Source organism: Arachis hypogaea, chromosome 6, assembly GCF_003086295.3.
Source record: "Arachis hypogaea cultivar Tifrunner chromosome 6, arahy.Tifrunner.gnm2.J5K5, whole genome shotgun sequence".
NCBI classification, from domain to species: Eukaryota; Viridiplantae; Streptophyta; class Magnoliopsida; order Fabales; family Fabaceae; genus Arachis; species Arachis hypogaea.
Genome location: NC_092041.1, coordinates 86819818 through 86837098, shown reverse-complemented (window position 1 = coordinate 86837098; position 17281 = coordinate 86819818). Strand labels below are relative to the sequence as shown.

General features: G+C 30.6%; 2 protein-coding genes and 1 long non-coding RNA gene across 3 annotated transcripts; all 3 read right to left on the bottom strand.

The window, feature by feature from the left end:
* Nucleotides 1-936: 936 nt before the first annotated feature.
* On the bottom strand, nucleotides 937-6962 carry LOC112696836 (uncharacterized). Its single transcript, XM_025749733.3, has 4 exons — nucleotides 6622-6962; nucleotides 6441-6496; nucleotides 3395-6316; nucleotides 937-2272 (listed from the first exon to the last, which is right to left on the bottom strand). The coding sequence occupies exons 3-4, from the start codon at nucleotides 6275-6277 to the stop codon at nucleotides 1340-1342; spliced, it is 3816 nt and encodes a 1271-aa protein (XP_025605518.1). The 5' UTR covers nucleotides 6278-6316; nucleotides 6441-6496; nucleotides 6622-6962; the 3' UTR covers nucleotides 937-1339.
* Nucleotides 6963-14426: 7464 nt separating this feature from the next.
* Nucleotides 14427-14870, bottom strand: LOC112698215 (uncharacterized). Its single transcript, XR_003151440.3, has 2 exons — nucleotides 14735-14870; nucleotides 14427-14631 (listed from the first exon to the last, which is right to left on the bottom strand). It is a non-coding gene; the product is annotated as an uncharacterized lncRNA (long non-coding RNA).
* Nucleotides 14871-14897: 27 nt separating this feature from the next.
* Nucleotides 14898-16258, bottom strand: LOC140173706 (uncharacterized). The gene is made up of 2 exons (XM_072198227.1): nucleotides 15726-16258; nucleotides 14898-15456 (listed from the first exon to the last, which is right to left on the bottom strand). Exons 1-2 carry the CDS (start codon nucleotides 16256-16258, stop codon nucleotides 14898-14900), a joined length of 1092 nt encoding a protein of 363 aa, XP_072054328.1.
* Between the last annotated feature and the right edge of the window lie 1023 nt (nucleotides 16259-17281).

Sequence of the window (17281 nt, the reverse complement as noted above, 5' to 3'; positions counted from 1 at the left end):
CCTCAATTTCTTGTGTAAAAAATTTCAAATCCTAACAATCAATTATTAACAACTCAACATCAAAGAAAATTTTTTTACTAGTGATTGTTGATAGATTGATTTTATTTACATACGAAAATCAAATGTTATTAGTTTTTTAATATGCGAATTATTTATGTCAAATTTAATAATGGGACAACATTAAACCCGCTTAAAATTTTGTGATTGAAATAGGACGTTTGAAATATTAGAGATCAAATTAGGATTTGGCTAAAACATTGGCAACCAAAATAATTATTTACTGTTTTTTTCCCTTATGCTCGTTTCCCTTCTTAAAGCACAGCGCTGTTTCAATATAATCTTAGACTACAGTCAATTGAATGGCATGAATAAGTGAAGAAATTCCATCTTCAGCCAGTACGGAGAGAACATACTGTGTGAAATATTAATAAAAATAAATTGATTCTTTAAACTCTTCAGATTATTGAAGCCAACCAATGAAAATTTTTAAAATTGCCTGGTACCAAGTTTCTGAGAAAAAGCTTGATTGCCCTTACATTCATAATAGACCATATATACCAATGCGGGAAATAAAATGACCCCAACCATCAAAGAGACAAAAAGAGGGGCGGGAATGAGAGTGTAGTAATTCCGAATTGCTGACCAACAAAACACCACATGAGAGCCAACATTCCAGATACCTAAAAGGCTCATAAATCATAATCATAAATCTTGGGACTTTGAAAAAGAAATGCAGTAAACTATTGGGATATGAGACAAGTCAATCAATTCAAGAGATTCTCACCATTTCACTGATTAGTAAAATGGTGAAAACATAAACAAACACAAATGAACTCTGTGGTGCACCATAAAATTAACAGATCAATGACAAAGAAGAACAAACCTGAAAAGAGATTAAGAAATGAGAGCGAAAGCAGAAAACAACTAGTTGCTATATACAAAAATAAATAAATAAATAAAAAAACTCCAAATAAACATTTCTACAATCACATTGTAATGTAATGTACAATACACCAATTTTCTTTTCTTAGGGACGGGACTACACAACTTGCAACTGTTGGAAAAATAATCTCTCTCAATCTATAAACCAAACTGGCCACACTCAGAAGAGGGTAAAATTGAACCAAAAAACTCCACACTTCAAGAAATAAAACCAACAATAAATCATTCTTGAAGAAACCAAATCCATCAAAACTATAGAAACCTCACCTGACTAACTACAATTGACCAACACATGTCAGTGCCAATGCTAGGATCCCAAACCATCATCAGTGAAGAAAGAAATAAAACACCACCATAAATAAGAAACTTCAACCTCTTTTCTTTTCAATTCTCAGTTTCAGTCTGAATCACTTGAGCTGGAGCTGGAGCTGGAGCTGGAGCTGGAACTGGAACTAGATTTCCTAGTGTGAGATTTCGTCTCTTTACTGGAGCTGCTCACAGGTGCATTTTCCAATTTGTCTTCTGGAGTTCTCACCTCTTTACTGGAACTACTTACAGGTGCATTTTCCAATTCGTCTCCTGGAGTTCTGTTCCCTTCCTCCGTACTGGCCGCTACATCAGCAAATACACCCACCTGTGCTGAGCCAGCTCCATCTGCTTCCACTTTGACTGATCCCTCATTCAAATCCGAATTTTTTTTCAGCTCCTGTCGATTACCTTCCTGGATTTGCATCAAAGCAGTGTTAATATCTTCCAAAGATCTAGCTTCAACAACATGAAGGTCTGATTTAGCTTCCAAGTTATCTTTAGATTCTTCACTTTCAAGCTGATCCTTAATCATACTTGGAACGATGACCTCCTTGACATCCACTCCTTCTTGAAGCTGCTTAAAGGCCAAGTAAATATCTTCAAGTGATCTTGCTTCAAGAGCAGGGATCTCCTGATCAATATAGGCTGTGATCTCGGGCATGTGGTTAGTATGAAGTAAATCACCGTCTTTGTTGACGTGAAAATCCCCAACGGTGTCCAACTCCATCAGGAATCCTTCATCAATTTCCTTTATATCATTGATACTTTCTTCGGTAGCTTGAGACGTGTAGCTCTCAGCCGAAGTATCTGGATGTTCTTGTGCCTCACTGAGGTATTCATTATCAACAGCCTCATGGCCAATGACTACCAAATCCACTTCGCCAGTAGGTGAATTGAACTCAGTAGTCTCAGATATTTCAGAAGTCGCTGATGAGACATTTAGAGGAGTTTGGTCTGTGGCATCATGCAATTCTTCAACTTCGTCATTGTTGGAAGTGTCAACATCATACGCAGATTCTATCTGGAAAACATCAGAATTTTGCAAAATGTTGGAGACTTTATTATTAATTTAAGAGCTAATTAAGATCATCGGATCAATAAGCCCATTTTTCACAGAATAAATTTAAAGTCACCAATAATGTTGATGGGTACTTGAAAACAACAGGATAAGAGTATGTTCATTGATAATGTCCATGTAAAAGAGTCAACGACTACAAAATTTGAATAATCAGTGCTTGAATAGGGAAATTCCATCCACCTTATGCAAGTTAAACTGTAATCCACATGTATATGACTAATAAGTAATAAGCATCCTATTTATTACAAAAACTACTAGAGACAGTTTTTCCGCTGGTTTAGCAGGAGTTAAACACTTGTGGATAATCAGTCACAGATAACATAACAATGATCTGTTTAATGCCAGCTTATCTAAACAGGATTAACATTTTCTGGTTATATAACAACTAGCAGTGTTGGTAGAAGATCGGAATTGAGCTTTTCACAGGAGCATAATTGAAAGAAAACAAAAAAGGAAAGGGATGAATGATCAGGAAATGCTGCATGAAAGTCACATAAATATGGGTTGGTTGGAGAGAACCAATAAAAATTGGAAAAAGTTCCCTATCTGGGAATCACATAAGGGACGGACAATTTAAGATAAGTTAACTTACTTAAGGCAAAGAATCTACAGGGAATAGATTCTAAATATCAAATTGATACGATTTCTGTATCTTCTTTTTTCTTTTTGTTTTTTACACCTTCATGGAGAATCTTAAAGAAGAGATAGAGAAAAAAAATTGTCCTAATTTAGATGGATAAAGAAATAGGTCTGCATGGAACTACACAGCTCCTATTGGAAGTAAAATGGTTACTGATACAGTCTTGTAACTTCAATGGCAAGTTCATAACAAGCAAGTAGGGTCCCAAATGGATTTACATGAATACTGGAACTATCATTAACAAATCTATTGTTTTCTCTGTTAAAAATGAAAGAACAACAAAATAATACCTTCCAAGAAAGAGTTTAAGATGAATATATTTTTCCTTTGTGTGTTTGGCATTCAAAAACAGTGGGACCCTTACAGCAAAAGAAGTTGAATGGACTGAATATTAGATAGGAAGGAAACACTATAATATAAATTACCTCATTTTCATCATGACCACTGGAAGATGTTCCAGCTACTAATTTATCTGAGCTTGACTGCACACTTTCCATTTTAGAGGGAGATTTCACATCAATTTCATGTTGACTATCTGATGTAAACGAAGCCATTTTCTGGTCAAAATCTTGGCGAAGATCAATGTTGCCTTGCTCCATGGATCTTGACAATAAGGCTTCATCTTCAGAACGAACACTAGGATGAACTGCAGGAGCTTGCACAGATTCTCGTGAATGCTGTAAATCTAGTACTGCAGAATCAGGCATATTAGCATTTTCAAATCTTGGTACTTCATCAGGTTCTGGACCTCCTCCCACGAATTTATCATCTAATATATTCAACTTTTCAGAAGCCATTTGATAGTTTGAATCAGGAGAATCAAAATCCTGAAACTCAGGTGTAGTAGGTGCACTCTGATGAACAGAATTTGGCGAAATTGCAGAAATCCTATCTGCAGGAACATGGTGCTCATTTTTTACTCCAGTATGTGGTTCAGAAGGGGCTGCTTCAGTTTCTACACGACCAGAAGAATTACCCTCTAGTCTCTCATCATGTGCTTTACATTCCATATCTGACAAATTAGCCGTCATTTCAACCGAAACAGGAGGCACTGCCCTCTCAAGAGTCTCCATGGCTGAATCAGAAGACATTGAAGGAAAAGAATCAAGCTTTTCAGCAGCAGGTGGACTAGAATCATACACAGGTTCTACATGTTGATTGTCTTCCACCTCATTACTTGCATTATGGAAATGAGATTCATCCCCTGAAGATTGAGCTGAAATTCTAGATTCCTCCCCAGAAGTTTGAGTTGAAAGTCTAGATTCTCTAGATTCTGCAAGATGACCATCTTGATGCTGAATATTTGCTTCTTTTTCCATTTTTTCATCAGGTATATTGTCAATCACTTCTGATACTGAAGAATGGCTTGATCTGCTGCTGCTACTGCTGTCATCATCATTTGGTTCACCTCTCAACTGTGTCTCCGCAGCATTTAATTGCCTGGGGGTTTCAACCTCACTCGCGTCATGATAGAATTCCATCTCAGAAGGATTCTCCATCCCACCCAACAATATTTCAGCTTCATCATGGTGAAGGGTGCTATTCTCAGTTTCAACATAATCATTTGCTCCGGAGGGTTGGCTTCCATGTTCAGCACCATCAGAAGCATGATCAGCATCAGTTATTATTACAGCTTCTCGAGACAGGTCTTGCTCACCGAGTTTCCTCTCATCCTGATCAATGGAACTAACTGATTCAGTATCTGGAACAGAACTCAACTTTGAATCACTCATTTCGCTTGATTGCCTCTGGAATGATGAATAGCTTGTTCCCTCTGAATCCATCCTTTCAGATATAAAGATAGGTTTCCAATTAATATCATGCCTTTCATGCTTGGACATCCCAAATGCTGATGGACCCAAGCTGAAACTTTCATGCCTCCGAAAAAATGCAGAATCCTTTTGATTGAACATTGAGAACTCCTGTTGAAAACCGTCTCCCTTAAGATCAGGTTTTTCTTCATTTGGGTCATAAGGAATATCAAATGGGTTTCTTCTTGGCTGCAAAACAGATGGAGCAGATCCCGGAATGGGAGGTAATCCCATGGCAGCATAGGACTCATCAGGGAGATCAAACGGGTTATGTCTTGATGTAGCTATGGGTGGAACAATATACGGAAGATCAGCAACATCTAAATCTATTAGATTCTTCTCGGTCATCATTCTCCGTGCTCTTCTCCTTGCAATGAGATTTTCCAACCGTTGATTCCTCTCTAGCTCCAAAGTTCCCAGGTCCATGAGATTCTTTTGGTCATCCTCGGTCCACTTAATAGCAGATTTACTTTCATCCTCTTTGCCACCATCTGTTTCTTCTCCCTCTTCGTCAAGACCATCCTCCCCTTCACCATTTTCAGCATCTCCGTCTGACTCAATGCTCTCGTCATCACTTTGCTGAGACTTATCAGACACAGCACCAGAAGTGACATGGGACAAAAGAGTAGGTTGTGGGGCATCTGGATCTAATAGGGGGTGGAGTTCATCGAGCATTGGAATGATATCAGCCATAGAAGCATCAGGTGAAGAGCTCTCGGCCTGATCTGAACCCGACTCCACAGATTCCTCATCATCATCATGGTTATCTTCCTCCTGTTTCCAAGATGAACTGGCTGAAGGGTCTGCATGATCTCCTGGAGTTTCCTCATTCTTACTCTCAGAAATATCATCATCATCATCATCATCATTTACATTTTCAACCATTACATATTGCTTCTCAATAGCTTCCTCGTCACTTGAAACACCTTCAGACCTCATGTTCTCTGCGGTTTCCCTCCTCTTTACAAACTCAAAACTGCGAAATTCCTTATCCACTTCCTCGTCCAATTTCTTATCAGGCCGATCACTTTGGAAGTTCTCTTGCTCTGGCAGTGCATCTGAAAGAAAGCCATGATCCTCTTTCTCACCCAACAAACTGGCTTCATCAATGCCACTGTCATCTACATCACTTCTAATCTCCGAATACCCTTTCACAAAATACCTGTCATCTCTGTGAGAAACCACAGTATAACCTTCCGAGAAACCAGTTTGGAAGGACGAGATGCCATGAGTGACCTTCTCTTCTTCTGTTTCAATTTCAGGCACATTTGGCTGCCCGAAACTGAGGAGGGTACCAAGCAGTACAGCAGTGCAGACTAAGACAGGGGATGCAGACACCAAAATAGAGAACAGAAATGGAAGAAATCTATACAGAAAAAACAAGAACCCCAAAAAGGCAACAAGGAATGGGTGATTGCAAACTGATCTGTAACACCCTCTGATTGAAATGACAACAATTTTCCTAAATCTGATTCCAATTTCCAAAGCTGATCCCATCTCACTCTCTTTCACTGTCTCTGTTCTCCTTCCCTACACCTAAAAGAGAAAAACAAACGAGTTCCCCAAAGAAGATCTATGAACAAAGTTGCGACAAAAAATATATATCTAAATAGAAAAGAAAGTTTGGAACTTTAACATAATTCAAGCTAAAAATACTTACCTTAGAAAATGAATACAAAATCAATTCCCTATGAATCAGACTGATCGAAGCAATCCCTGAAAAATAAAAAAGTATAGAATGAACGATGATCGCGGCATGATCAATCAGAGAATTAAAAAAATAATAAAAAGTTGAAGCAAAATTCATAAATGGACGGTGAAATCGATGAAAGAATAAATACCGAATCCTAAGAACGCCGGAGAGTTGGCGGCGTCGGGTTTGCCGGAGTACGATGGAGGAATGGGGAATGGCGGTGGCGTTTTCTCCAACCTTTTGGTGCACACACTTATGACTATATTTGATCAAAGAGAGAGAGAGAGAGTCTCTTTGTGTGTTGGTGGTTTTGTTTCAGAAAGAGAGTGTGATGTGAAGAAAGAAGAGGAACGAATTGAAGAAGAAGAAGAAGAAGAAGAAGAAGAAGAAGAAAGAGCTATAAAGGAGACCATACACAAACACAACTATTTACTCCGTCGTCCATGATTCATCATTCATGAATAGTGAATAGAAGATTACAAGTGTTTTAGGCTATAGGAATTAGGATAAAAACATTTACTGTAACAAATTATTAAATTAACTCCTAGGTATGCTCTATAATTTCTATTTTCTACTTTTAATTTTGAAATGGTTTTAATTTTCGTACGGCGTACCCTTTTAAAGAATTTTCACAAACAATTAATGTGTATTTTCATATGAACAAAAGTAATTCATTTTTAAATTTATTATTTAAAAATTATTTAAACCCATAAATATAATTAAATAATTATATAAAACTTATTGTACTAAAATTAAACTCAAAAAATAAACTCGTAATATGTAATTAACTATCTAGTGTAAGTAGATATGATCTATTTTAATTCTAGGATAATTAAAATAAAATAAATTTAATATTTTTCATTATATTATATAAAATTATAAATTAATATTTCTTAAAATTTTTTGTTTAAACCAAACCAAACCAAACCGTTATTGTTGGTAACTTGGTATCCAAGGACCAATTGATGCGTATGCGACGTGATACAATGGTGAATATAACATATCATTTGAGTCGTTTTTTATGCAAACAACAAGGCAAATAGTTACAAATAAACAATCAATAATATATTATTATATTAATAAAAGTAATAAATTTTAAAATTTATGACTCATTTTTTTAAACAAAATTTAATTAGATAAATATGTAAAACTCTTTTATTAAAATTAAACTCATTTACAAATGGTAAACAAATTAAGTTTTTACTTTTTATCAATGTAGTCCTCCCTGTCTTTGCTTTATGTAAAGAAAGCTTTTTGTTATGTAGTGCCTTTTTTCTTGTTTGATATTTGTCAATGAAATATGTGGAGGCATCCCATGTTAGTATGTTACTAATCCTGAGTTTTTTTTTTCTTTTCTTTTCCTTTATTATTATTAAAGACAGAATTCATATGAGATAAATTATAAAAAGTAAAGTACAAAGTAAACAATATTAAGAATCATTGAAAAAGGATGTGATTTTCTAATAAAATAACAAAATGCATAAAATAAAATCATCTTAAAGTAATAGCATTAGTCCTAAAACTAAAAAAAAATCCTAAGAAATTAAAATAAAAGATAATTAAAAAATATTATCAGCATTTTTATTATGGCCCCCAAAATGTCATCTTTTATAAGGAAAAAAAATAAAAAATAAAAAATAATTAAAAGAAAAAGAACGTACCACAAAATCACCAATTTCTTTAGAAAACAAAACTCAAGCACTGTATAAGTACATAAAAAAGTAAAAAACCCATAAGTGTAGCCAATATTGGAATTAAACAACATGGTAACGCAAGAAAACTCCAATAAAATGAAGCGAAAAAGAAAAAGAAAAAGAAAAAAAAAACACAGCCACATAAATGGTGAACAACGTTTAAAATCACTCTAACCATTTTGTACATATTAGATATCTCATTTTTTATGAAATATTAAATTTTATTAAATAAAAATTAAAAAATATATAAAAGAAGTATACTGATAAACTTTATAAATATAAAATATATTAGTATATACATACATAACTATATTTTAATACAAAAATTTAAAAAATAACAAATATAATATTTTATTTTAAAATAAATATAAAACATATAAATACATACAAAAATATTTTTTATTTATTAAGATTAATTATTATATAGTAATATTTTTAATTATATAATATAAAAAATTAAATTATTTTATAACATTTAAAAATAATAAAATTATTTTATATTATTTAAAAATAATTATATTATTCATTAAAAAATATTTATTAATAGTTAACTTTTTAAAAATATATTATTATATAACATAATTTTTTAATCAAATATTTGTAAACATACATTTTATTCAAAATAGTATCTATAATATTATTTTAAGAAAATTAATTATTATATAATTTAAAAAAACGTGTAATAATTTTATGTATTATATATAATTTGAAAAAATATTTTGAAAAAATTAATTATTTGTCAAATAATATATTTTCAATCAATTTTAAATATAATAATTATTTGTCAAGTAATATAAAATAAATTTTAATTATTTTATATTTTTATATTATAGCTATAATATTATTTTAATATATTTTTTAATATTCTATAAAAAAATTTGTATAATAATTAATCCTCATGTTTGTATTTATTTATTTTATATTTTTTAAAACAAATAAAAAAAAATTTATATAATAAAATATGTGATAATCTTCTTAATATATATATATATATATATATATATATATATATATATATATATATACTATCTATTAATTTTTTTATATATTAAATAATTATAATAATATAATAATATTGAAATCAAATAACATATTAACTTTAGTATATTAGAACTAAAAAGTTATATATTTTACTCTTAGATTTAACAAAATATATTTTTAAAAAATTATTATAATAAAAAATATTTTGTGAAAGACATTTATACACCAATTTTTCATATATATATATATATATATATATATATATATATATATATATATATATATAAGTCTTCTCGAGTTAAAAAATAAAAAATTTGACTAAAAAATAAAAAATATTTTAAAATAATAAAAAATAAAAAATGATTTTATTATAAATATATAATTATAAATATTGTATATATGAAACTATAGATGTTAAATTTAAAAAATTATTCTAAATTATTATCCACTTAATATTACAACAAAATAAATATGAATAAAAAAGATCAGAGAAGAGAGTCATGAGATGACATATATATTACAGAATCTAAAAAAAATATATCAATCTTATATCAGTCGTTATTATATACACATATGATACATATACATAGTTGATACATATTATTAATTTTTTTAAAAAAAATTAAAAAATAATATTTTCATGTATTATATATAATATTTTAAATAAATTATATTTAGACAAATATTTGATAAAAATTATATTATATAATAATATTTTTAACAAAAATAATTAGTTAAGTATTGAATATAATAATCTAATTATTTATCAAGTAATATAAAATAAAATTTAATTATTTTATAGTTTTACATTACAGTTTAAAATATCATTTTAATATTATAAAAATTTTTGCATAATAATTAATTTTAATGAATAAAAAATATTTATATTTTTTGTATTTATATATTTTATATTTTTAATTACATAAGTTTGATTAGTTTAGATCTTACTAATATAAGTAAATATATAATGTGATAAGCATGGATTTAGAATTATATTATTTATTCTGTTTTCCTAAACAAATTGAAAAAAATGAAAAGGTTAATATTTCCATGTATTATATATAATATTTTAAATAAATTATATTTTTAAAATATTTTGATGAAAAATTATATCATATAATAATATCTTTAAAAAAAGTAGTTAGTTAATAAATTTTAAATATAATAATCTAATTATTTGTCAAGTAATATAAATATAATTTTAATAATTTTAATTTTTACGTTACATTTTAAAATATTATTCTAATATAATTTTTGATATTATAAAATTTTTTGTAAAATAATTAATTTTATTGAATAAAAAATACTCATAAATTTTATATTTATATATTTTATATTTAATTATTTAAAAATAAAAAATTTGTTGTCATTTAAAATATTGTGCATTAAAATATTGTCATTTAAAACATTCAATTATGTACTAGAATATTTTGTATTTATTAAAGGCTATCAACGCTCTTCTTTTGTATTAATCTTTAATTTTTATCTAATATAATCTAATGATCTATATAAACGTGGCACATGCAATAAACATATAATTATTATGTTCATTTTAGACATTCCTCAACATTGCCAGTTACATGATATAAAAAATATAGTTACAATCTTCTTCAACTAATAACCACACCAGCGCGTTTTATTGTATTTTTTTTTCTGATGAAAACTCTACTCTTTGTTTATAATGATTTGAGCTATCTTAAACACATAGTTTCAATCTTCTTCAACTAATAACCACACCAGCGCGTTTTATTGTATTTTTTTTCTTGATGAAAACTCTGCTCTTTGTTTATAATGATTTGGGCTATCTTAAACATTGCTTTTTGAGACATAAATGTTAGAATTGAATCAATAATCGAATCAGTCAAATTATTAATTTATTAATTTATTGATTTAACCGATAAATTACTGATTGAATCGGTTGATTTGATTTTATATAAATAAAATATATAAAATAATAAAAAATTTAAAGTACATATTTTTTTAACATTTAAAAAAAAATCAAATCTCAACTTCTAAAAATAAATACTATAAAAAACACATAAAATCTACTAGTACTATTATAATAATATTTTAATTTTATTCAATAAAAATAACAATTCTTAAACTATATTCAAGAAGTAATTTTAAAATTTAAATATTTTTTATATAATTAAATAATTATATATAAGTTTATTTTTCTTCTCCCAATTTATATATATGTATTAATTAGGATATCATGTGAAAATGAAACATATACTTTAAAAAGCATAAAAGAGAACCAAAAACATATTAGTATAGTGGTTTTTAACTTGTCCTTACACTAGAAGAACCAGGTTTAACTCCCACCCAACAGGTTGATTGTTGACCGTGTAGGTTAACTCTTTGACCGATTCAGTCGAGTGTCAGTTTTGATCAGTTTATATCAGTTTTTTATCGATTCATACCGTTTTAAGTTAGTTTATTTTCTTATATGGTTAAAATACTAAAATCGGACCGAATTAGTGTTCGGTTCGTCAGTTTTTTAGTCAAATTAATCGGTTTGGTTCAATTTTTAAAAAATTTTCAAACCCAATGCTAAGGTTCATTTTTGACCATGTAAGTTGACTCTTTGACTAGTCCGACTGAGTGTCAATTCTGACCGATTCGTGCCGATTTTACCGGTTCATACCGGTCTAAGCCAATTTATTTTCTTAAACGGTTAAAATACTAAATCAGACCGAATTAGTGTTCGGTTCACCAGTTTTCAGTCAAATCAGTCAGTCCAGTCTGATTTTTATAACTATGCTTTGGGATAAGTAGAACGACAAAGGATTTGAGAGTTCAAATTGTAACCGGGACAAGTTTGATGTTATTAGCATGGTAAATGTGACACGTAACAAATATTCCTACATTTTAGTAAGTGCAATTTACTTAAATAAAACGATTGGAGTTTATATTTATGTAAATGCAAGAATCTGATTACATGTGTATCTTATTTCGATTCTATATAAATCGCGAAACTCCTTCAACGGTTTGCACATTTACACATAAATCGTGGAATCCTATCTCTACCACGATTTATGAAGGGGCATCTGTTACACATAAAACCATGAAATCCCTACCACAGTTTATAAAGAAGCATCTATTATACATAAACCATGAAAACTCATACCACGGTTAATGAATGACATCAGTTACACATAAATTGTGGAACTCCTGTCACAATATATAAAGAGCTAAGTTTATACATAAACTGCGAGACCAAGCACTTGAGTGTGTATTAATTATTGATAAATTAAATAATTTACAGATAAAAAATATTTAATAGACTCAAAACCTTCCTACTTAGCTCAATATTTATAGATGTAGAGAACTCAATATTTTTTAGTATAAATTATTTATAGGTACTCTCTTCTTTTTTAATTTTTTCTTATTCTCTCCAAAATCTTTCTTGCCATCGCAACGATGCTTATTTGTGTAGCAGTGAATTAATATTGGTCGAAGTGAAAATTTATTTGCAAGAATCGTTTTGCAGGTCGATGTGTGTGTAGAACCTGCAGCAAGTCGCCGTTTAGTTCTACACACGTCGCCTTACTAAATGGCGACTTAATTAAAAATTACGCAAATAATCTTCTAAATTTTATCAGTGAATTATTTAATTTATAAGTAATTAATATACGCTCAAGAATGCAATTTTTCACTCAAACTTATAATTTATATACAAATTTAACTCCTCATAAATTTTAATAGAAATTTTATGATTTATATATAAATATATTTTTTTATAAATCGTAATATGAACTGTTTATGTATAAAATGTGTAAAACGAAAGAAATTTCGAAATTTATATAAAATGAAAATAAAATACATATATAATCAATTTAAAATTATTGTATTTACATAAATATAAACTCTAATTATTTTATTTAAGTAAATTGTGCTTTTAGGAGCACTCAGAAAAAGAAATATATAAGAAAGCAGAAATTAAAGAAAAAAAAGAAAAGATGAATGTTGGTCATGATGATTGCTTCCTCGAGTTGCTGAAATTCGAATTCTTGTTTATTTATTATTAGTGGATTTTGGTGCAGAGAACATGCCATTTTGTCAGCGTTTTGTTTTCCCAGGCTGGTATTCGCCCTATGCCCCTATCCATTCATATTTAATTAGTTTTCTCATTCATTCTAATATTATTCTATGCCCCTCTCTTAAATTTTGGCCGCCGGCAAGGGTCACATATTCGGACGCAAATATTCTTTTAAAAATGTGAATGACTTTGGTTTCTCGTCAAGTGTTAACTCAAGACCATAAGTATTTCGAATTTTATCTTGGATGTACAAAACATTTCTAGTCATTCTTGTAGAAAACATTTCAAATTGCAAAATTTACTCTCTACCAATTCTTCAATATTTTTGTAATAAATTATACAGTTATTTATGCAACAATCAATTTTAATTGCCTTCAACTCTAAGTGAAAAGTCGTCGTGTTTGGTGATTTTATGATAGTTCTTTAGAACATTATTAAAAATAAGTGTGATTTGCAAGGTTCAGAAAATTGGACTGGTCATCAAATCGCTCTAGTCACTGATTTACTGGTTTATTGGTCTAATTGGTTCAATCGGTGGTTCAACTGAAAAAACTGTTTTAGAGTAGAATAATAAATAAATTATAAATACACATCCTAAAATATAATTATAGTCTGATACAAATCTTAAAATATCTTCGAAATTAAAAACACTACATAAAATATCATCAACCAAATACATATGATCTTATCAAAATCCAAACTCAAAAGTTAAATAGTAATAAAAGCATATCTAAATATTAAATCCCAACATCATGGTTTATCAATTATCAAAATCCGCAAGAACTTGTTGCAAATCTGCTTCGGTGGGATGATCTTCACCTTCATTCCCACCCTGATCAGCAAAAGAAAGAGATGCAGCATAAAGACCACTACTACCACCGCCACTTTGATATAAATCAGCATCAATTTCACCTAATAAAATAGAAATGTTATCATTATATTATAAACTAACAACATTCTAATAAATCATTAGAAACTAAATATACTATACTCACGCAATAAGTCATCCACATTACTAGGAAGATTAGGCTCTTTCTCTACAACCCCTTCAGTCACCTAGAAGTCAACTTGACTGATACTTTCATAATCAATTGGATCATGTTGTGTCTTTTGCTTTCTTTTTTCTTTTTCTTTCCTAAAAAGTTAAATACAATATATGGAGATTTAATAATTTACAAATTTATTATGATAAAGATTACAAATGAAACAATATAGTATTTCATGAAACATATATTACCTGGATTTAAGACGCAAATTATAGGTAACATAAACAATGTCATTCAGTCTATCATGCTCCAATCTATTTCTTCTTTTTGTATGAATCTGGTAAAAAATGTCCAATTTCTCTCACACCTAGAAGAAGCAGATGCTTGGCTAAGAATGCGAACAGCTATCTTTTGTAGACATGGAGCAGAGCCTCCGAATAACCTCCACCATTCATCTACCAATTATAAAACCATAACATATTATAAGATATTAATTAAGAACATAGGAGCATAAAATAAGTTACTATTGATTAAACAAATATTTAACCATATTCTTACCAGGCTTAAGTTCAGATGCAGCTGGAATAACTTCTTGTCTATCAAAACTTTCCTTCCGATCTCTATATAAATGTATTTCTTTCATTGCCTAAACTGAATCCAAATTGTTACACTTGCAATACAAGGTAACAAGATCAAGCAAACCTCGCATAACATCAGGTGCTTATTTATAATTTTCATTAAAAAAGAATTTAGGATTCAGGAAGTAAGCTGCCGCATGAAGATCTTTCTTCAAATGCTTGTCCCATCTTGAGTTGATAATATCTGTGTACGGCTGATATGCAGTCTTGGATTGCCTAAACATCTCCTTAATTGCATCTTCTGTCCTTAGCATTCCTTCGTAAACATATCCCAAAGATGGGGGGTCATCAGCATCAACAACCCTCAACAAGTAAATCAGAGGGCCCACAAGTTTACATACAGTAAAGCAATCGTCCCAAAATTTGGCATCCAGAATAATAGCACTCACAGCTCTACCAGTAGCACTCCTTCCTAATTTGTGATCAGTGAAAATTGAATCTACAAACAATTGTTGCAACTCCTTTTTACGGTCAAAGATGCTCTTCAATGTAATAAACACAGTTGCAAACCGGGTTGCACCAGGACGTACAATTTCTCTCCAATGAGGTCTTTGTCTTAGCCAAAATAAGAAAACCGTATGATTGTACACAAATACTGTGATCTTTGAAGCACGAGTTGCAAGGTTAGAAATATGCGCTATGCTGCTTATATATTTTAAAATAAGATTAAGGCAATGAGCAGCACATGGTGACCAATAGATATTATCATATTTTGTATTGATAAGCCTACCAGCAGAACATAATTGGCCGCATTGTCAGTCACAACGTGCACAATATTATTTGGGACAATCCATTCAATCACCTCAGAAAATAAAGTACACAAGTGTGAAGCATTTTTTACCATACTGGAAGCATCTACTGATTTCACAAAGCACAAACCTTTAGAACAATACACCAAGAAATTGATTAACGTTCTTTGTCTTTGATCTGTCCAACCATCAGCCATGAGGGTATATCCAGTTTCCTTCCATGCACTCCTATAACTATCAACTAGCATTTGACTTTCTCTTTTAAGATCAGCCAACAAATGAACCCTTAACTTATCATAAGAAGGCCCCTTGTAACCAGGTCCAATACCAGCAACACCATCCAACATATCTTGAAAATATGGCGACATCACAACATTAAATGAAATTTTACAATCTAAAAGCCACCGAGCAAATCGTTTATCAACCTCGTGTATCGCCTCTTTGTTTTGCATAACACTTTTAATACTTGGTTGAGCTCCTGGAGTTGTTCTTGGTGCAAACATAGGAGGAATGACTTTGGCTTTTTTCTTTGGATCGCCTCCAACTCCTTGCTGACTCGAGGTACGCTGTTGTTCCTGTTCTTCTTGAGCTATTGCCTCATCAATTGCATCCTCTACCTCATCACCACCCTCTTCACCAAAACTTACTTTTCTTTTCTTTTTGCTGGCCTGAATATCTTTCAACAAACTTTCCATCTATTTTTCCACATCATATGGAACTTTAGGACATTTTTTCACATCTCCAGTAATCTTTGCTAGATGTTTCTTCATCCTGTGAATTCCACCTCCATTGAAAACTTGTAGACAAAATAAACATTGATATTGTGGTTTTCCATTCACGTGTTGTAGAGCAACATATTTCCAAGCTAAATCTATTTTTCTCCTAAGGTTAGAAGAACCTTGTGACTGACTATCATTAGCACTACGGGAATTAGGATTAGCAGCATCATTTAGAATAGGAGTATCGGCAAGCATGTTATTATTCACAAAAGCATTGTTATCAGCAATTGCTTCTTGATTAATACTATCTTTCATAACTGAAATTAATAAAACATGTATGAAATTAAACAACACAACACAACACAATGAACATACACAGAAATTGAACAGTTCACATATGGAGTTCTAGAAATTGAACAGTTCACAGAGCAAGTTCACAGAAATTGAACAGTTCACAAATGAAGTTGAGCTGCAAAATAGAAGACCAGCCAGCTTAACATTCAGATTTTTTATTTTTTATGCTTAGCAGCAAACAGAAATTGAGCCGAGGACCAAACACAAATTGACCAACAAATAGAAATTGTGCAACAAAGAGGAATTAAGCTGCAAAATAGAGCAGAAATTGAGCAGAGGACCAAACATAAATTGACCAAACACAGCCACTTACTTTTCAGATTATTAATTTCTTATGCTAATTGCTAACAAATAAACAGTCAAACAGAAATTGAGCAGAGGAACAAAGAAGGAAGAAGATGAGCACTGAAATCAGAAAATGCACAGAGCAAGTTCACAGAAATTGAACAGTTCACAAATGAAGTTCACAGAAAATTAAGCCGAGGTCTAAGTTCAGTTCACATTGAGGACAAAGAGAAAGAGAACATGAGCAGAGGTCTAAGTTCAGTTCAGTTCACAGAAAATTAAACCGAGGTCTAAGTGCACAGAAATTGAACAGTTCACATCGATGGAAGAACATGAGCAGAGGCGAAGGACAAAGAGAAA